The sequence below is a fragment of the Symsagittifera roscoffensis genome, chromosome 5, assembly GCF_963678635.1.
Source record: "Symsagittifera roscoffensis chromosome 5, txSymRosc1.1, whole genome shotgun sequence".
NCBI lineage: Eukaryota > Metazoa > Xenacoelomorpha > Acoela > Convolutidae > Symsagittifera > Symsagittifera roscoffensis.
The window spans coordinates 60,315,196-60,332,456 of record NC_087066.1 but is presented as its reverse complement, the minus strand read 5'-3'; the positions used below and the strand labels follow the sequence as shown (position 1 = coordinate 60,332,456).

Genomic DNA, 17,261 nt, shown 5'->3' with positions numbered 1-17,261 from the left:
AAAAAAATAGATCCCAGCCAAATTCGAATCATAAGCATTTGCCGTCCCAAGGAATTGTGTTATCCACGCCAGATACCACCGGATGGTTAATTGAAATTATAAATTAAAAAAAGGAAAATTGAACCGACAGAAACTAGGACGAAAACCAAATTTTTTTGAAAAAATAATCACAAGCTGAAACGGGCTTGAAGTACTCTTATTTGAGCTTTCAAGAAATTGAGCACTTCAAAGGATCCTCTAGAAATGAAGATACTCTGAAAAAAAGGACAGATCCTCTGGAAGTGATCCTGTGGACAAAATTGTTTACGGGAAAACATTCTAGCACCCGATTGCAATACCCTTGCTTATCGCAAGGGTAATAACAGACCAAATAATTCTGTTTATGAAACAGTGATCTTGGCCGTAATCGATCAACAAGGCAATGAAAAGCAATTTTAATGCAAAAAACAATACAGCAAACCATCTTAAAGCGCGCCATTCAAAATTTTGTGTTTTTTGATAAGATTTCTCTAAAGTTTCTGATAATTTTTTTATTCGAAAGCTTCACTCTGTTGACTTTGTTTTAGTTAGTTAAAACGAAAATGAAGATGACAAAAATAAAAAAAATCATAGAACGAAATTACACCAGAATGTTTACAGCAGACACCCAATGACCAGAAAAACTAAATTTAAGTTTAATCCGAAGGCCCGAAAGATTAACAAATACCGTTTACAATAGAAACTTTCCAATACTCTGATGCTTTTTTACATCGGCGTTCCCACTCACCATAAAAGTAGTTTGTACTTAGGAAACCGACAAAGTTTTACTGTGTGCAGCCGACACAGTTTAATTCGAGTTCCAAGAACTACAAAACAGCCATTACAAAGTTTGACAAGCGTCTATGAACTCAAGTAAACAGAAAACAAGCTATCGCAATTCTTCAAACATTTAAAATTCAAATTTTTGTAGAAAAAACCTATGACTGCAACACTTTTAATTCCAAGAATTTTTTTGATTGGCATTTTTTTCATACTTCATAAAACTAACACATTTTGAGAAAACGGGATCAACAAAAACTTTCTATTCCACAGTCAAATCGTAATATTAAATCCCAATTTCGAAACGAAGTCACTTTCGTTCTTCGCGCCAATTGAACTTGCTATCGTAGAGCGTAACTTGCCTTCCTTGTTGAAAAAATTGGAACTTAAAAAAAACCAAAATCCATAAATAACGGTCTTCACTTTGTACATAGACACTTACTCTCGGCAAAACAGTTTTTCATAATTTGCTTCGCTTTATATGCAAGAATAACACCTTAAACATTATATTTTAGGCTAGCGATGGCGTTTTATGATAGTAATAACTGCGAGCTAAGAGCTGCCTGTGAAAACCAAGCCGACATAAAATACGAAAAAAAAAATCCCGAAGACTTGAATAATTCAAGGCAGCTACCGCACTTAGTTTTGTTCGTCTAAATGTTCGTAAGAAATTTACCGACCTAGATCCGCCCTGATTTCCACTATCACATAGGAAAGCGATTTTCATTTAAGTTAACAAGTTCATTTTACACAGAGGCGAAGTTGCACTTCGCATACACAAGCAAAATAAGACCGCTAACGCTACTGGGAAAAACTGAATGAGTAAAACTTTGAGTCTACAAAATTTCTTCAGTGACGCACGCCAATTATGAGTCTATATAATTGCTAAGTGACGCAAGCCAATTATAACGCAGAAATTTACCAACTTACATGTCTCAAATTTGATAGCGGCCGCATTTTATTAAGTATACGGAAACGTTCATAAAAACTTCTAACCCTGCCCAGGTTCAAACCCTCTTATTTTGCTACTGGTCTCCTTCCCAATCTCTACGCTACAGAACCATGATATCTTGAAGCTTAAGTGCTATTTGTAATATAATAGTCTGTGTTTATATCCATAGCCTTGGCTGTACTTAATAGCTGGATCAAAATGAACACATTTTGTCGCAACAATTGCATCGCAACAATATTTGCGATTTAGGTTGGAAAACAGAGAAAGTTCATAGTATAACACAAGCTATGCTTGTGTAATTATGACTTTCTGTTAATATTGACTGCGATTTTGCGAGAAAGGCATTTAGCCAACAGTAGCGGTAAGCAATTTAGAGTGGTTGAAATTTTTCCAGCATTCGGTCCCTCCAGCATGAAAACCTTCCCCTTGAATACTTATGTAAACAACTCAATAACAAACAAGTAAAATAGGACTGAATGTTCGCGAGAGCCTTCGAAGGTTTAACGTCGAACGAACGTTCGGTTGCACCACTACTCACGAGTAGTTCACAAATACTACATTGAGCACTTCAGCAGAGATCTCTGTTATGCTAGTTTGTTGGAAAAAAGTACTAGCACCTTGTTTATGTTGAATTTTTTTCTCTATATTTTCAAGCAACTCACGCTTAGAAATTTTTTATGTAGCCGAAACACGTGGTTGAACTACAAGCAGTTTGTGAAAACTTTTATTTGATTCAAAGTACAGACAGTAGCAAAAAAAAGCATATTCAACTATCAGCAACTAGACAAATTACCAGTCACTAGAAAAATCACTTTTCGCTCTCGAGTTCATGTTAAAGTCTGTTACTTGCTCACTCTCCGAGCTGGCTATATAACTAGACATCATCTGGTCATAATCTTGACTACTACTTCCAGCGACATCACTACTCATCTGCATTCGAACACTTCCAGGAGTTTCAAACGGATCTTCGTCGTCTTCAACTATTTCTCCTTCGTCTAAATCATCTTTCGGCTTAACTTTAGCTCTAGCAGCGAAACTATTTGTCATATTTGCATGATTTGCATTGGATTGCATAGCCCATTTGTCCTCTTTAGACAGAATTTGAGTCTGTTTCGAACTATCAATATCTCCACTTTCTGCGTCTCCGAAATATCTTTTCTTCTGTTTTGTTGTTTGCTTGTTGATCTGCGCTTGCTCTTTTGAGTATTGAAGAGGCACTTGTACGTTGAGTACTTCTGGGACCATATGGGGTTTGAGCCAGCCTACAAGAGGAGTCACTCCCAAATGATAATGTGTCTGCTTGTGAAAAAACCATACCCCATCCAGCTGAAATAAAAATACTATTGATACAATAGTTAACTTGCGGTGGGGTAATTAGAACTGAAATTACAAAGACACAAAAAATGATACAAAAAAAACAGACAACATAGTTTGAAAAATGTCAATGAACTCAAGACAGTTTGAAAAATGTCTATGAACTAGTAAAACCGACAAATAGACTTTTCTTTGCGCTTTATGAGTTTTCAGGTTGAAGCACTTTAAATTGCAATAATTTTTTATGATCAACATAATTTTTAAAACTAACTCGATACGAGAACATAGCCTACAGACGGTTGGAAAAGCAAAATAACTAAGGAAACCGAAAAAACTGGATTGAAAAAAATTTCGAACTTTTTTCAAGTTTCGAAGAAAAATATCACATTTAAGTATGTTGAATTTCCAGATTTGTCTATCATTGATATTTTTAAGTACTGGTGTTTGGAGAAAAATTGGATCAAAGGATAATTTTTTCCGCTCAAAATTTTAAAAATTTAAGTCGATTTTTGAAACTAGAAGTCATTCACGTTTTTCTCTACATTTACACTGTTGCTATTCTATTCTGGAGTTTGTTTTCCTTTAAAACACAGGAAATGAACAACTTTTTAAAAAATCCAAGAAAAATCTGTTGAGCGTGAACAAATTTAAGGGCTTTTTCCTGCAACAAAAAAGCATCACGACATATATAATATAATTTACAATCACTTCGTTTGTTACACTTAAAACTTTCAGTTAGATACTTACTTTTTCTGGTGGAAAATAGGAGACAGCATTTACAATTCCCTCCGATGTGCAAGGAAAATAAGGTAGAATCTCAAATGGCGACTAAAGTAAACAAAATATTGCTTTAGAGTAACTCATTTTCTACCTTTTATTTTGAAATATTTATTATATGAGACTCACGCGGTTGAATTTGGATTTCTTGGTGATTTCTGGGTTCTCTTGGAACTTTGTTTGCAGCCAGAAAAACCTGAACTCCGTCTGAAACCACATCTCTTAGAACTATCCCCGAATAACAACTTGTGTTCGTTTTTATTGTCATTACCTGTAATAACTTCTCTTAAGAGTAACGACTCACCTCGCAATCTAGAAATGGATGTCCATTCCAACAGAGTAAATCAACGCAGTAATACTTGTTCTCTGGTGGACTGTATACACAATCCAAAATTGTGTAAGCTAAAAATAAATCTTCAGTTCATCGAAATTCAGAAAGCTTATTCTTTGAAGTCTAAAATAAAACTATTTGGAAACAACAACTCAATCGGTGAATCTATTCATCAGTATATTCTCCTAGTTTTATTAATTGGGGTGGTATGTGATTGGATTTGGTGGTTGTACCATATTTCTGATAGTTTGTGTTATGGCGGTTACCATGGGGCAGCGCTGACTCGAACTCATATTGCGCTCGCACTCCGAACTTTGTCCATGCAGTGCAATATCCCTGAAAATGCCGTCATGATAAAATCTGTACAATTTTTGTCAAACGCTTGTCTCAACTTGACTCGAACCTGAGATGCAGTAACCAGGTTTCGTTTACCAACCGGACAAGGTACCACATAACAGCTTGCTTCGAAATCTTCAGGTACATCAACAAGCCATTCAGATAGCATGAGCTAAAACAGTTAGGATTACACGAATGATCATTTCAATTCGAACACTGACTATTGTCGCCTTTTTCTGTCAATAAGACGCACCCTGGGAGTTTTATGCTGTTTCCGAGGCCTTGAAGAGTAGCTGCACAAACCAGAGGTTTTGAACGCGGTTCTCTTAGAGACCTCATCTTCCATTTCGCTTCCATCTGAGAAGTCATCCCCTTCTTGCTCGATGTCACTCAAGTTGTCTTCGGCAATTTTTCTGGCTAGTAGTTGTGCATCACATCTTTTCCTATTCAAACAAATACTTCATAACTTTTTTTCAGTTACAAACAACATAATTTTCCACATTTCGAAAACTTAAAATTGGACTGAGATGTGAAACAAGGTGCCTAAATTTGTCCGGTAAAAACTGTAGTAGTTTTTGGCAAGCAAAATTTGCTTTATGAACAGAAATGGGAAAACTTGTCTACTTATTGGCCTGAGGTTGTTTACTTACTGCGGTAACCGAATAAAATCAAGATCCATTGATTCCACCTTTTCTGAGAAAACTGAGAAGGTCAACTTTTAGAGAAATGTTTAGATAAGCTATCAACGTACATTACCTCATCGGATCGAGACTGGACTTTCTTTGTTAATTTCAGCCACAAACGCTTGCCATTAAAAATGATCAATGATTCAATAGCACAACAAAATGAATCGATGCAATAAAATCCTTATTGCTGGATATTATATGCAAAATTTCAATTTTTGCAATGACTTTGACTCTAATAGAGAAATTTTGATTGAATTTTATTCAAAACGTTTGCAATTTTATGCATTTACAGCTCATTTATTATTTTTTAAAGACCCAAGGTTATTTTTCATTTATTAACGAGATTGATTTTTCTGTTCCGCGTTTGCTTTCACGAGCTCTTCAGGACACTTTTGCATTCAAGCGACGGCAAAAAAAAACAACTTACGCTTTCTGTTGTTCTAGGAACCGCTTTCGCCTCAAATTCTGAGAATTCACCTCTCCTTTTGGTTTGAATTGTTGATATCGCGGATGGTTCTTGTCTGTTGAAAAAGTACCAGGTTCAGATTTTGTTACGGAGAATCCGGCGGCAAGCGAATCAGCCAGTTCCTCCATTTAAATTTCTGAGATTCTTTTTTAGCCTAAAAAATGAATATTTTCAAAATCTGAATTATTAGTTTTGAAAACAAACCACTACTCCTCACCTGCTTCAATTTAAGTTGCCAATTACAAAGAAAAAGTAGGAAAGATATAAAAGACATTACATCTAAACAAAAAACTCATGACTTAAAATTTATAACTTATTAGCCAATAAAAATCAAAAGTTAATGAGAGTAATCGAAGCTTTTAGCCTATTGTTGAGACTTAAAATACCTGTGCACCATTTTGCAATAGACGATTTTGCAAGATCAAATTGTATCATGAAGTTTCCTAGAAATGAGCATTTGTAATTCGAAATTTTGTAAATTTTAAATCCAGTTTTGAAGGCAAATCAGAAACTCTGTTTTGCCTTCTGATTTCTACATTTTGAAAGAGAAAAATCTAATTTTTTTTCAAGTATATCTCCGGGTGAAGGCTTTTTTGCCCCCACGAGTAAAACCAAGTCATGAGTCAACAACAACTGACGGAATCTCAGCTACCAATTACTCATGAAGTGCTGATTGAAACGGAGACAAAATTAAGAAATGCTCTAACAGCAAAGAAATCGACGGAAGAAACAAAACAAATCCAAATATTAAAAATCATCCCCCCATTCTCGAGAGAAATTGTAAAGTCAGCTGAAAACCTGGCGCAGGCATAACGAAGTTTTGCTTCCGATATAATGAAACAATTCCCCACGACAATGCAGCAGAAGATTACAACCTCAAAAACAATAACTGTGACAAAAGATGACCGCAAACTTCTTACACTGACAGTTATTGCTCCCCCGGAAGCAGATCAATTCATAACTAGCATCAAAAGTGTAGGAAGCATTCTACTTAACAGGACGGTATTTCCCATGGGATGCTTTCCAAGGTCTCATAGACCCAAGAACATTTACCCTAAATTAGCCAAAATCAAATTGTGGAATTTTTCTTATGTATGCAACGATATCGAAGCGAAATTAATTCTCCAATCGCCAGAAGACATAATTCATAGCCCTATATAACAACGTGAGACCTGTATCTTAACTGAACCGGGTCAGTATGTTTACATAAGAAGAGCAATTTTAGAAGTTAAAATACAAAACGAAGAACAAGAGAAAAAGCTGACGGACTGTCTTACAAATCGAGAAAGGATGGCTTTAAAATCGAGAATGGATGGCTTTAAAATCGAGAATGTTTGACATTACATATTGAGAATGGACGGCTTTAAAATGTGGGAAGGTGTAGAAATCTCGTTTCACATACCTTCACTACAGGAAAATCAAAAATGCAAGAGGTCTGGACGCCAAGAAAAAGGTCATCACGATGATTGGTGCAACATAGGAAACCAATAATCCTAATAATCAGTTCCCACAAAAACCAAGCTCCAATAATGCCAGCGACGAGAAAAACGATGACGAAACTGTTGAAATACTCGTCTGTGATTGGTCAATTTTAAGACATGGTTGTTTAGAACCAAAAGACTCTAACCTGTAACTGCTATATTCGAGAAAGCAGTGAAATAAAATTGACAATGACTTTTAACTTTTTAATTGAAATCAAAAATAATGCGGTTAAGCAAAGGTTGTTGATTTTGAATTAAACCTTTTTCATGTTGGAGAAGTTTGTCTACCAGTCTACGATCGTAATAAAGCTAAGTACACGTTTAATCTCCAGCGCGCATTTCATTTGATATCAGTTTCACTTTTAGTTAGGCAAGTGATTTTTGAACAAGATCCGCATATACGTTTGGGACAACAAAAGCTTATTTTATTAAAAGAGATGGTCTTTTTTGGTTTATACATAGTGCAGTGCAGAAGAGATGTGCCAGTCGGTCATATTTGGAAGTTTGACCTTGAGAAGAGCAGAAAATACTTGATTTTGAAGTGAAATTTAATTTTTCAAAATTTCGAAAGGAACATGTCATGCACGATTTTCTCGCGATAACTGAAAATCAGAAAAAGAAATCAGAGCAATTTTAGAACAATTGCGGGGAAGTTGTCAATTAAAAACGAGTGGGAAATTGCTATTCGCAATTTCCATCATAGTGAACGAGAGTAGAGCTGTCCTACTTGAAATAGAAGACAGAGTATCCCCGAGAGAGCGATTACTAAAGTTGGACCAGAGTGAACCTTCAGCGGAAAGGCGGACAACTGGAGTGTCCCAACGGTCCAAGAGAACTCAAATTCTAGAGCATGAACTTATCCTTGCTGTCCAAACTATAAAACATTAAACTTCTCTTAGTTATTTATTTCTTGAGTTAGTTACTGACTGGATTATTTTCCCAACTCTTGAGAGCGCTGATATGTGAGTACGAATTTAAATTCTAGAGTGTGTTTTATGATTGTTATGTTGAGGTAAGGCGAGTTTTAGGTTGATCCATCTGAAATGGATCAAAGTCACACTGTCTAATAAAAAGTAACCTAACGGATTGTTCCAACCCGGTTTTTAACGGCGTTCATGTATTTTGGGTATCTAGAGACCTAAGTATGGGGACGTTTCTAATTCTAGAGTGGGGGGATATTTTAGTAGTAGCCTTTAAGCTGTAACGGGTCGTAGTCTCATGTCACAAGCGAACCGAACTGGCTCCGACCGTTCTTGAGGTGGGAAAACACAAGAGATAGTGTCCCTGACCCTTGAGCCAGTGGTTATAGGGCCTATTTTTCTTAAGCCTCATGTGTGACTGCAGTAGACGAATGTTACATAGTGTTTTTATGGCGCTCCTGGGTGTTTACGACATCAAGACTACGGAGTCGAACCCACTTGAGACAGCTTCGGGCTGAATGCCCATTCTAGAGTACCGGCGGTACGGTTCGACAGGAACGTGCAAACCTTCCGGTTGTACCGTGATAGCTTTTTAAGAAAACTCGAGAAAATTTCCTGGTGCGCTCTCCGAACGAGGCTTAGCTAACCGAGTATAGGGGGGCAACTAGGGGGACAAAAACACGAGCAAAAAGACAAAAAGCAAAACAAAAACCAAAAAAGAATAGAAAAAGGAACAAAAACCATAAAACGAAAAAAGACAGTGACTTTGACACCAGATTAGTTGGATCAAACCTTTATATTAATTAAATAGTATACCCATACTGTTTTACAAGTTCGATCGTTTCGATCAACCTAGCAATTTAAACCAGTAAACTGAATAAAGTGCCCAAAGTGGGGCGTTGTCAAGGGTTTTCAGATAGCTTGGAACTTAGCTGGACCAATAGGAGACTTGACTGGAAGAGGTGACCAGCCGAGTGGGAAAGTGGTTCAGGGACACTTGAGCTGAACCAATAGGAGACTTGACTGGAAGAGGTGACCAGCCGAGTGGGAAAGTGGTTCAGGGACACTGAGCTGAACCAATAGGAGACTTGACTGGAAGAGGTGACCAGCCGAGTGGGAGAGTGGTTCAGGGACACTTGGCTGAACCAATAGGAGACTGGACTGGAACAGGTGACCAGTCGAGTGGGAAAGCAGCCAAGAAGGATTTGGCAATTCTCGAGTTCTCAAGTTGGGCAGAACGGGTATCGTTAGAATCCACATTACATTATAGGAGATAAGTGTAAAATTGGATAAGCGAAATCCCCCAGTTTTGAGGAACGTTTTTACTTGAGCAGGCCTGGAAACAGGTCTACGGTTTTCTCTTGAGAGGTTTAGCACCCGGCGCTTAAAGTAATTTTTAGGCTTAAGAAGGGGGGCTAGAAAGGGGGGAGGTTAGAAGGGGGGCTGGTTAAGTTAGAGGTTGGCGGTTGTAAATTGTAAAAAGGGGGAAATTAGAGTAACTAATTAGTCGACATCGTTGACTTAGTTACATTAGAAATTAACACGCGTTGGTAATATTAGGTGGAGATCCAGAATTCAACTCGAGTTAAGACTGGTAGGGGGGACCGGATATAGACAGCTTTTGTGATACCCCATAAGATCACTAGTGGGGGGAGGAAAGCGCGTGGCAATTAGGTACCAGACATTTTTTTTTGGACGAAAGGTAGACATTGGTCACCTTTGAATTTCAGGTGGGCTCATTTTTCTGTTTTTATTATTTTTCTTACTTAGATTTTTGTTGCATTTTAGTGAGGATTTGTGTTTGGTTTTATACGAACAGGTGATCACAAGATACCTGCGCACCTACATTGAAATAGAAACAACCAAAAAGAAGAGGGGGTCAGCATTTGGCTTTTAAGAGAGGGTTTTTGGGAAAATTTTACTAGAGCTCGAGTGGTGGTACAAGGTACGGTGGTTCAAGAAGACCCTACAACGAGGAAGACACTCCGTGACGAGTATTGGGACAAGACCGAAGAAGTCTTAAAACAGAGCAGTCTTGGGACAGTGGTCTTGGGACAGGGTCTTGGGACAGTGGTCTTGGGACAGGGTCTTGGGACAGTGGTCTTGGGACAGTGGTCTTGGGACAGGGTCTTGGGACAGTGGTCTTGGGACAGTGGTCTTGGGACAGGGTCTTGGGACAGGGTCTTGGGACAGTGGTCTTGGGACAGGGTCTTGGGACAGTGGTCTTGGGACAGTGGTCTTGGGACAGGGTCTTGGGACAGGGTCTTGGGACAGGGTCTTGGGACAGTGGTCTTGGGACAGTGGTCTTGGGACAGGGTCTTGGGACAGTGGTCCTGGGACAGTCTTGGGACAGTGGTCTTGGGACACTAGTCTTGGGACACTAGTCTTGGGACACCAGCCTTGGGACACTGGTCTTGGGACACTACCCTTGGGACACTAGTCTTGGGATACCAGCCTTGGGACAGTAGTCTTGGGACACTAGCCTTGGGACACTAGTCTTGGGACAGTAGTCTTGGGACACTGGTCTTGGGACACTACCCTTGGGACAGTAGTCTTGGGACACTAGCCTTGGGACACTAGCCTTGGGACAGTAGTCTTGGGACACTAGCCTTGGGACACTGGTCTTGGGACAGTAGTCTTGGGACACTAGTCTTGGAACAGTGGTCTTGGTACAAGGGTCTTAGGACACTAGCGGAGAGTACTGTGATAGTGACGAATAGTTTTGGGACGGTATAGAAATTGAAGTCAAATTACAACAAGTGCGTTTTAAGACAGAATAAGACAAATCGAAATAGGTAGGGTTAAGACCAAATTAAGGAAAATTTTTCGGAGGTTTTAGAAAGAGAATTGGATAAGGTTTTTAACACGTTGTACAGAGTTTGTTACCACAAAAAATATTTTTTTTTACCCTTAGAATAGAATCGTGTATATAATAAAATTGTAAATAGAAGCAGTTGTAAATAGAAATAATGAGGCGGAGTAGGGTACCGGTGCTCGAAAAAAGGTCAAGTGGATCAAACACGAAGTATAATTCATCGCTGCGCGGAACGACATCAACGGGCCCAAAGATAACGAAGACGAATTTTTCAGTTAACATGGTCAGCACAAGGAGTACAGCGGAGAACAGGGCGAAAGAGGGCACGGAAGGGGAGCGAGTAGAACCCACCATCGAGATTGATCTAGAGACACCAGATCAAAGTGTGGATGAAACAAGGAAGATGGCGACAGAGTCAACTCCAATGCCCAATGCAGAGGAACCGAACCAGAAACCCATAGAGTTCTCACCGATAGATGACGCGGAAGATGCAATAGGCAACACCGAAGAAACGGTGAAAGAAGACTCTCAAGTAAAGAGGACATCTTTTACGGAAAAATTGGGAATAATGTTCGGAATAAAAACGAAAGAAAACGTGACTGAAGAACCGAAAGCAGAAAGAGCACGAACATTTGGTACAGTGAGCACGAAAACGACAGAAACCGGCCAGAATGAGGAACAAGCTAAAGCAGAGGCTAAGGCCGAAGAGAAACTCACGGCTGACCATGAAGAGACTACCATTGAGCTGGGCGACTTGTTGGCGAAATTAAATCAGATCGACAAAAGACTTAAGAACAGTGAAGAAGACAGAGAGGTGATAAAAAAGGAGATAAGATACAACAAGCACGAGTATCTAGACAGTTATTTTAACCTGGCTAAGGCAACAGAGGAGAGACTCAAGGAGATGTCAGACAAGGTAGAAGCCACCAATGAAGAACGAGAAAAGAACATCAAAACAGACATGCAACAGTTGAAGAACCGATATGATGATGTCAACAGCCAATTAGGGAGCCTGGAAAGGAGAATGGACACAATGAGCAAGAGTCAAGCCGAGAGTTCGTGTGCAATACAGGCGAAGTTGGATGCAATCTTGAGAGGTTCTACTCCACAAGAAAGACCGGCAGCGGATCGTACGCAAAACACCAGAGTTGACTTTGTAGAACCACAAAGGAACAAACGGCAATCGACACCGTTGCCCTTAACCAGGGATGCGATAAGCATAGCACCAACAACTGCGAAAACAATAATGAAGAATGGAACGTCGAATACAACGGCTGCTCCGGGAGATTCAACAGCTAACAGCAACACAGGACCAGATGCTATGACATGGGCCAGCACTTGGGAGATGATGAACAGGACTCTAGAGGCCTTCGCCACGAGGAACACTGACTCGAGCGACAGGAGAGAGGGAAAATCAAGAAAGACATTCAAGAAGCCAAAAGAATTCAAGGACGACTCCGATGGATGCATTGACACTTGGGTGGAAGTGATGAGATTACATCTAGAGCAAGACAACTTGAGTGACGAAAGGCAAGCATGTACAGCCATACTGAGCAACTTGGAAGGAACGGCATTAAAATGCGTGGTCGCAAAGAAGGAGGAAGAACGCGACACCGCGGACAAGATCTTCGAGATATTGCTGAATCGATTCGGGTCAGGCATGAAGGGTCACCAAGCGATGATGCGATTTGAAAAGAGAAGGCAGAGGGACGACGAGTCAATAGATCGGTTCCTAGATGACCTCGAGAGCTTGAGAAGGAGGAGTGACCCAGAGGAGTCGACAAATAGACGGAACTTTAGCATTGCCTCGAAGTTCATCGATGGGGTGAAAAGTGATGACTTAAGGACAATGTTAGCAACATACTACACATTGTCGAAGGACAGCGCACCCACCCCAGAAGAAATGAGACAGAAATCAAGAGAATACATGCTGATGAAACCTAAGAAGTACTCATATTCCGAAAACAGGAACACGCAAGGGGGAAGCCAACCCCAGAGGTCATCATGGTACAAACCTAGAGATGATATGGACAAGCGTAGATCATGCGCGAACTGCGGGTCAGCGGATCATCATGTGGCTGACTGCACAACGTACAAACAAGGCATGAAGAGCCTAGGTTATGCACCGGATGAGGAGGATATGAGCCAGATGGAGGAACACGAGTACTATAATGGCTTGATCATCAAGATAGGCGCCAGATGCTTCTTCTGTAATCAGGAGGGGCACTTCAGAATGGATTGTCCCTTGTTCTGGGAAGCGGTCAAGGACCAGAATCACCCCAAACATAAGTTGGCATTAGCGGCGGTGCAGAATCAGCGGAACAGGCAAAACGAGTTTGAATCTAGGAACTTGGGGGCACCAAACACCGAATTGCCGACGAAGACAGTGAAAGCTGTTACACATGTTAGCGGTGCGTTAGAGTCCGCGGCCGGAAGCTCTCTAGAGATAAATTATGAGAAAGCGGCGACGGAAGCAATTGCCAAAGTGAAACAAGATCTGGCTGCGAAAGAAATAGAGCAACGACTAAAGTTGGAGATCGAAAGACAGAATTTTAACGAAGCATTAACCGGATCGAACTCAATACCAGAGGCTAGAACGGGCTCAATGAAGACCGGGAATTGTAACACCGTGAAAATGGTGACAGGTAAACCTTTTGGGATATCGAAAATCGGAGCAAGAATAATGTCGATAATCACAGTGGGCGGACACGAGGTAACCAGAAACTTGAGCGAGCCGAGCGACCAGACGATAATGCACATTGACGTGTATGCAGACTACTTGAGTGGAATAAGTCCACAAACGACTTCTAGAGCGCTCAGGGCACTACTCACGAGAGGGGGCAGCAAATCGGTACGTGTTGATAATAGGTACACTGAAGCTTATGGTCCACACGAGGTCATGCTGAATATAGATGGAATCAACATCTACACAAAGACGATGATAACATGCGACGAAGACCTAATTGGACAAATCTATGTAGGGAAAGAAGAATTGAAAGTAAGATCGATTGGACACTGCGCTATGCTCGAAGAAGATGCAATGCACATCGGGACGGAAGCAGACGTGACAGGGCACGTGCTAGACATAAATGGCAAAAAGACTCAGTTACGTGAATTACTCGACACGGGAGCAGTCTTGAGCGTCATACCAATCGAAACATGGGAAAAAATGGGCTTTGACAAAGGTGACTTGATAGACTCTAGAATACGGCTGTCAGCTGCAAACAAAGGGGCCCTTCGGGTGTTGGGCAGGACGCCGATAATAGCTCTCAATTTGGGGGAACGTAACCTGTGGATGAGCTTCATCGTGGTAGAAAACCTAGATGAATCTGACCAATTCATCTTGGGCAGAGACTTCATCAGGAACTTCGACGTAACGATTGATCTAAATAATGCAATGTTCAGGATACGGAACCCGGATAGGAGGTACGCAATCAAACCGGTAAATTTAATAATGGCAAATGAAAACAAAGCACCGGTATTCTTGAGTAGGAGAGTGAGGTTAAAAGCTAATGAAGCGGCAATCGTAAGCTTGAGGATGAAAAATTATAATGAACTAAGTGACAACAAGCAAGTGTGTATAGTTCCAAATCCTAATAGTCAAAGCGCTGCTGTTTTAGGAAGATCATTTTCGATAACGAAGAGCGGCCTCTGCGTCAGTGTCTTGTTGAATACCCTTGATATACCGATCACGATACAGAGAGGGAGGAAGCTGGGATATGCTTTACCGGTTAAAACTCGATATGAAACAATTGAAAACTCAAAACAAAATGAAGTTGTTGATTGTCCCAACCACAGGGACAAAATTTGTATCTTGAGACGATTGCAGAGAATAAAAGATTCTTCAGGTCTTATCAAATCACTTAAGTCAGAAACGGACGATGGGCTTTCGAGCTGTTCGAACTTTCCAGAGAGACCCACACTAGATGAAATGCAAATTGATAAACCGGTTCTGCCGGAGATTGAACATTTAAGGGGCAAACTGAAAGATGAACAGCTCGAAGCTATCAAGGACGTACTAGAGCGAAACGAGGAGGTCTTTTCAAGGCATAAGGCGGATATCGGGTGTTGTAATTTTGTTGAACATGAAATTGAACTTGAGGAAAACGCGGTACCACACAGGGAGGGGGCGAGGCGCATGACCCCACACAAATCGGACGCGTGTAGAAAAGAAATCGAAACGTTACTAGAGTATGACATGATAGAACCATCCAAGTCACCGTGGGCGTGTGGAGTAGTGATGGCAAAAAAGAAAGGCGACCAGTTAAGGTTTTGTTGTGACTTTCGATACCTGAACTCCGTCACGGTGAAGGATGCCTATCCCATACCTAGAATTGATGAGAGCCTCTCGAAGTTAGGTGATGCAAAATTTTTTACGACTCTTGATTTAGGCTCGGCTTTTTGGCAGGTACCATTAAGGAAGCAAGACAGGGACAAGACAGGGTTCGCCTGCGAGTTGGGTCTGTTTCAATGGAAACGGATGCCGTTTGGACTCTGCAATGCAACAGCCACGTTTCAGCGGCTGATGGCACACGCGTTGATAGGCGTGACGAAGAAGTACGGCAACCTGGTAATGTGCTACGTGGACGACGTGGTAATAGCGACGCCGACACTAGAAGACCACATCGAGAGGCTTGACGAGGTGTTCGCGTGCATGAAGAGATCGGGGCTGAAGTGTAAACCATCAAAGTGCGAGATACTCAAGGACTCGATTAAATACTTGGGAAGGATGGTAGATAAGCACGGCATTAGACCTGATCCAGACGCCGTGGAAGCAGTCCTAACCTGGAAATCACCGAAGACGGAGCACCAGCTGATGAGCTTCCTGGGTTTCGCCAACTATTATAGAGAATTCATCAAGGGCTATGCGGACAAGGTATACCCGATGCAACAACTAATGAGACATAAGGGCAAGAAGTTCACGTGGAACAACGCGGCAGAAGAGTCATTCCAGAGAATAAAGAAAGAGCTATGTGAGGCACCAGTACTGGGTATGCCGACAGAGAAGGGGATGTACGTGCTAGACACGGACGCGTCAGTAGTCGCCATTTCTGGGATTCTCCATCAAGAACAAGAATGGAATGGGAAGACAGTCTTGAGACCAATAGCATACGGGAGCAAGGTCCTAAGTGACACAGAAATGAAGTACGGAGCACCGAAAGCAGAGATGTTCGCGGTGGTCACCTTTGTCGAAAAATACAGAGCATACCTAGGCAGTGAGCCCTTCAAGCTGCGAGTCGACAACCGAGCACTAAGCTGGCTGAAAACGTACTCAATGGACCAGAGCTATATTGGGAGGTGGATAGTTCGCTTGGATGGATACAACATGATAATTGAGCACAGAACACGAGATAAACATCAAAATGCTGACAGCTTGAGTAAGAAGACGGAGTTCTACGAGAGGCAAGAACAAAGAGAGGCGGACAGACCTGAGATCAAAGACGGCTTCTCCTTTATGGACAAAGAAACGTACGACAGTCTTCCACTCACGAGATGGCTGGACAAATCAGGCAAACCGATAGAAGATCATCCCGAATTGCCGAAAGAGCCTCTTGAAAAGACCATCTTGAAGAAAAATAGAGGGATTCCGATAGGAATAATGCTCAAGTCCAAGATCGTGAGGGAGACACTCAAGGCAAAAGGTTATGATCTCACCCAGGTAGAGGAGGGAACGGTCCGAATAGATGAAGACTTAATGAGGTTGCTTGAGAAACTATCAGATGACAAGCCCGTGATCCAAGGGAAAGGTCAGGAGGCACCGGAACTAACCATACTTCGGAGAGAAGAAACAGTGAACAATACTGACGTCTCAAAAGGAAGCATCACTGATAGCAAGGAAGTTGTGCGATCACTAGTTGAAAAAATCCCCGACAAAATTCTGGAGCAGACAAAAGTCAGGGATAAGAAAGTAACATTCAGAGAAGAAGTTGAACACCTGGGACTAGATCAAGAGTCCGGGGAGTGGTCCAGATTCATGGAAGAAGACGAAACCGGAGAAGGGAAATTGTCCGGGGAGCGTGAAGAATGGGATGAAGACTCGGATGAGAGCAGCGAAGACCAAGACAGTCTATGCATGATACTGGCGGAAGAGAAGATAAGACAGCACGACAGGGAATTACAGACGGATCCATCTTCAGGGACGTACAATCTGGAAACACAAGAGGTACGAGGTGGTGAAGAGCTCGAGAAAATAGCAGTTTCAAGAAAACCACTAAGGGAACTATCGTGCAACTCAAACGTCAGAACGAATCTGGTACCAGAAGACGACATGAAAATCGTGAAAAGGATGATATGTGTGAAGCTGAGTGATGACACCCACAACCCTGGTGAAATGAATGGACAGATCATGGCGCTAAAGGAGCACGTTAAGGCGAGATACAGGCTG

The 17,261-nt window shown here is 41.2% G+C and overlaps 1 protein-coding gene across 3 annotated transcripts; it reads right to left on the bottom strand.

The window, feature by feature from the left end:
- Window positions 1–2,461: 2,461 nt before the first annotated feature.
- On the bottom strand, window positions 2,462–6,106 carry LOC134845623 (snurportin-1-like). 3 transcript variants are annotated; one of them, XM_063862616.1, is made up of 10 exons: window positions 6,047–6,106; window positions 5,878–5,939; window positions 5,622–5,814; window positions 4,762–4,951; window positions 4,576–4,680; window positions 4,406–4,508; window positions 4,146–4,243; window positions 3,971–4,048; window positions 3,812–3,892; window positions 2,462–3,076 (listed from the first exon to the last, which is right to left on the bottom strand). In XM_063862616.1, the coding sequence occupies exons 3-10, from the start codon at window positions 5,786–5,788 to the stop codon at window positions 2,540–2,542; spliced, it is 1,359 nt and encodes a 452-aa protein (XP_063718686.1). In that variant the 5' UTR covers window positions 5,789–5,814; window positions 5,878–5,939; window positions 6,047–6,106; the 3' UTR covers window positions 2,462–2,539. The 3 variants fall into 3 exon arrangements, with proteins under 3 accessions (XP_063718686.1, XP_063718685.1, XP_063718687.1); XM_063862615.1 differs by having other exon boundaries at window positions 5,878–6,088; XM_063862617.1 differs by having other exon boundaries at window positions 4,439–4,508; window positions 5,878–6,088.
- Between the last annotated feature and the right edge of the window lie 11,155 nt (window positions 6,107–17,261).

What these genes read in the sequence shown, in the direction of transcription:
- LOC134845623 (XM_063862616.1), bottom strand. Translation starts at nt 5,788, where the DNA reads ATGGAGGAACTGGCTGATTCGCTTGCCGCCGGATTCTCCGTAACAAAA. An exon ending in ACCTGGTTACTGCATCTCAG is followed by an intron (nt 4,509 to 4,575) that starts GTTCGAGTCAAG and finishes CGGCATTTTCAG; the next exon opens with GGATATTGCACTGCATGGAC. An exon ending in ATCCATTTCTAGATTGCGAG is followed by an intron (nt 4,049 to 4,145) that starts GTGAGTCGTTAC and finishes ATGTGGTTTCAG; the next exon opens with ACGGAGTTCAGGTTTTTCTG.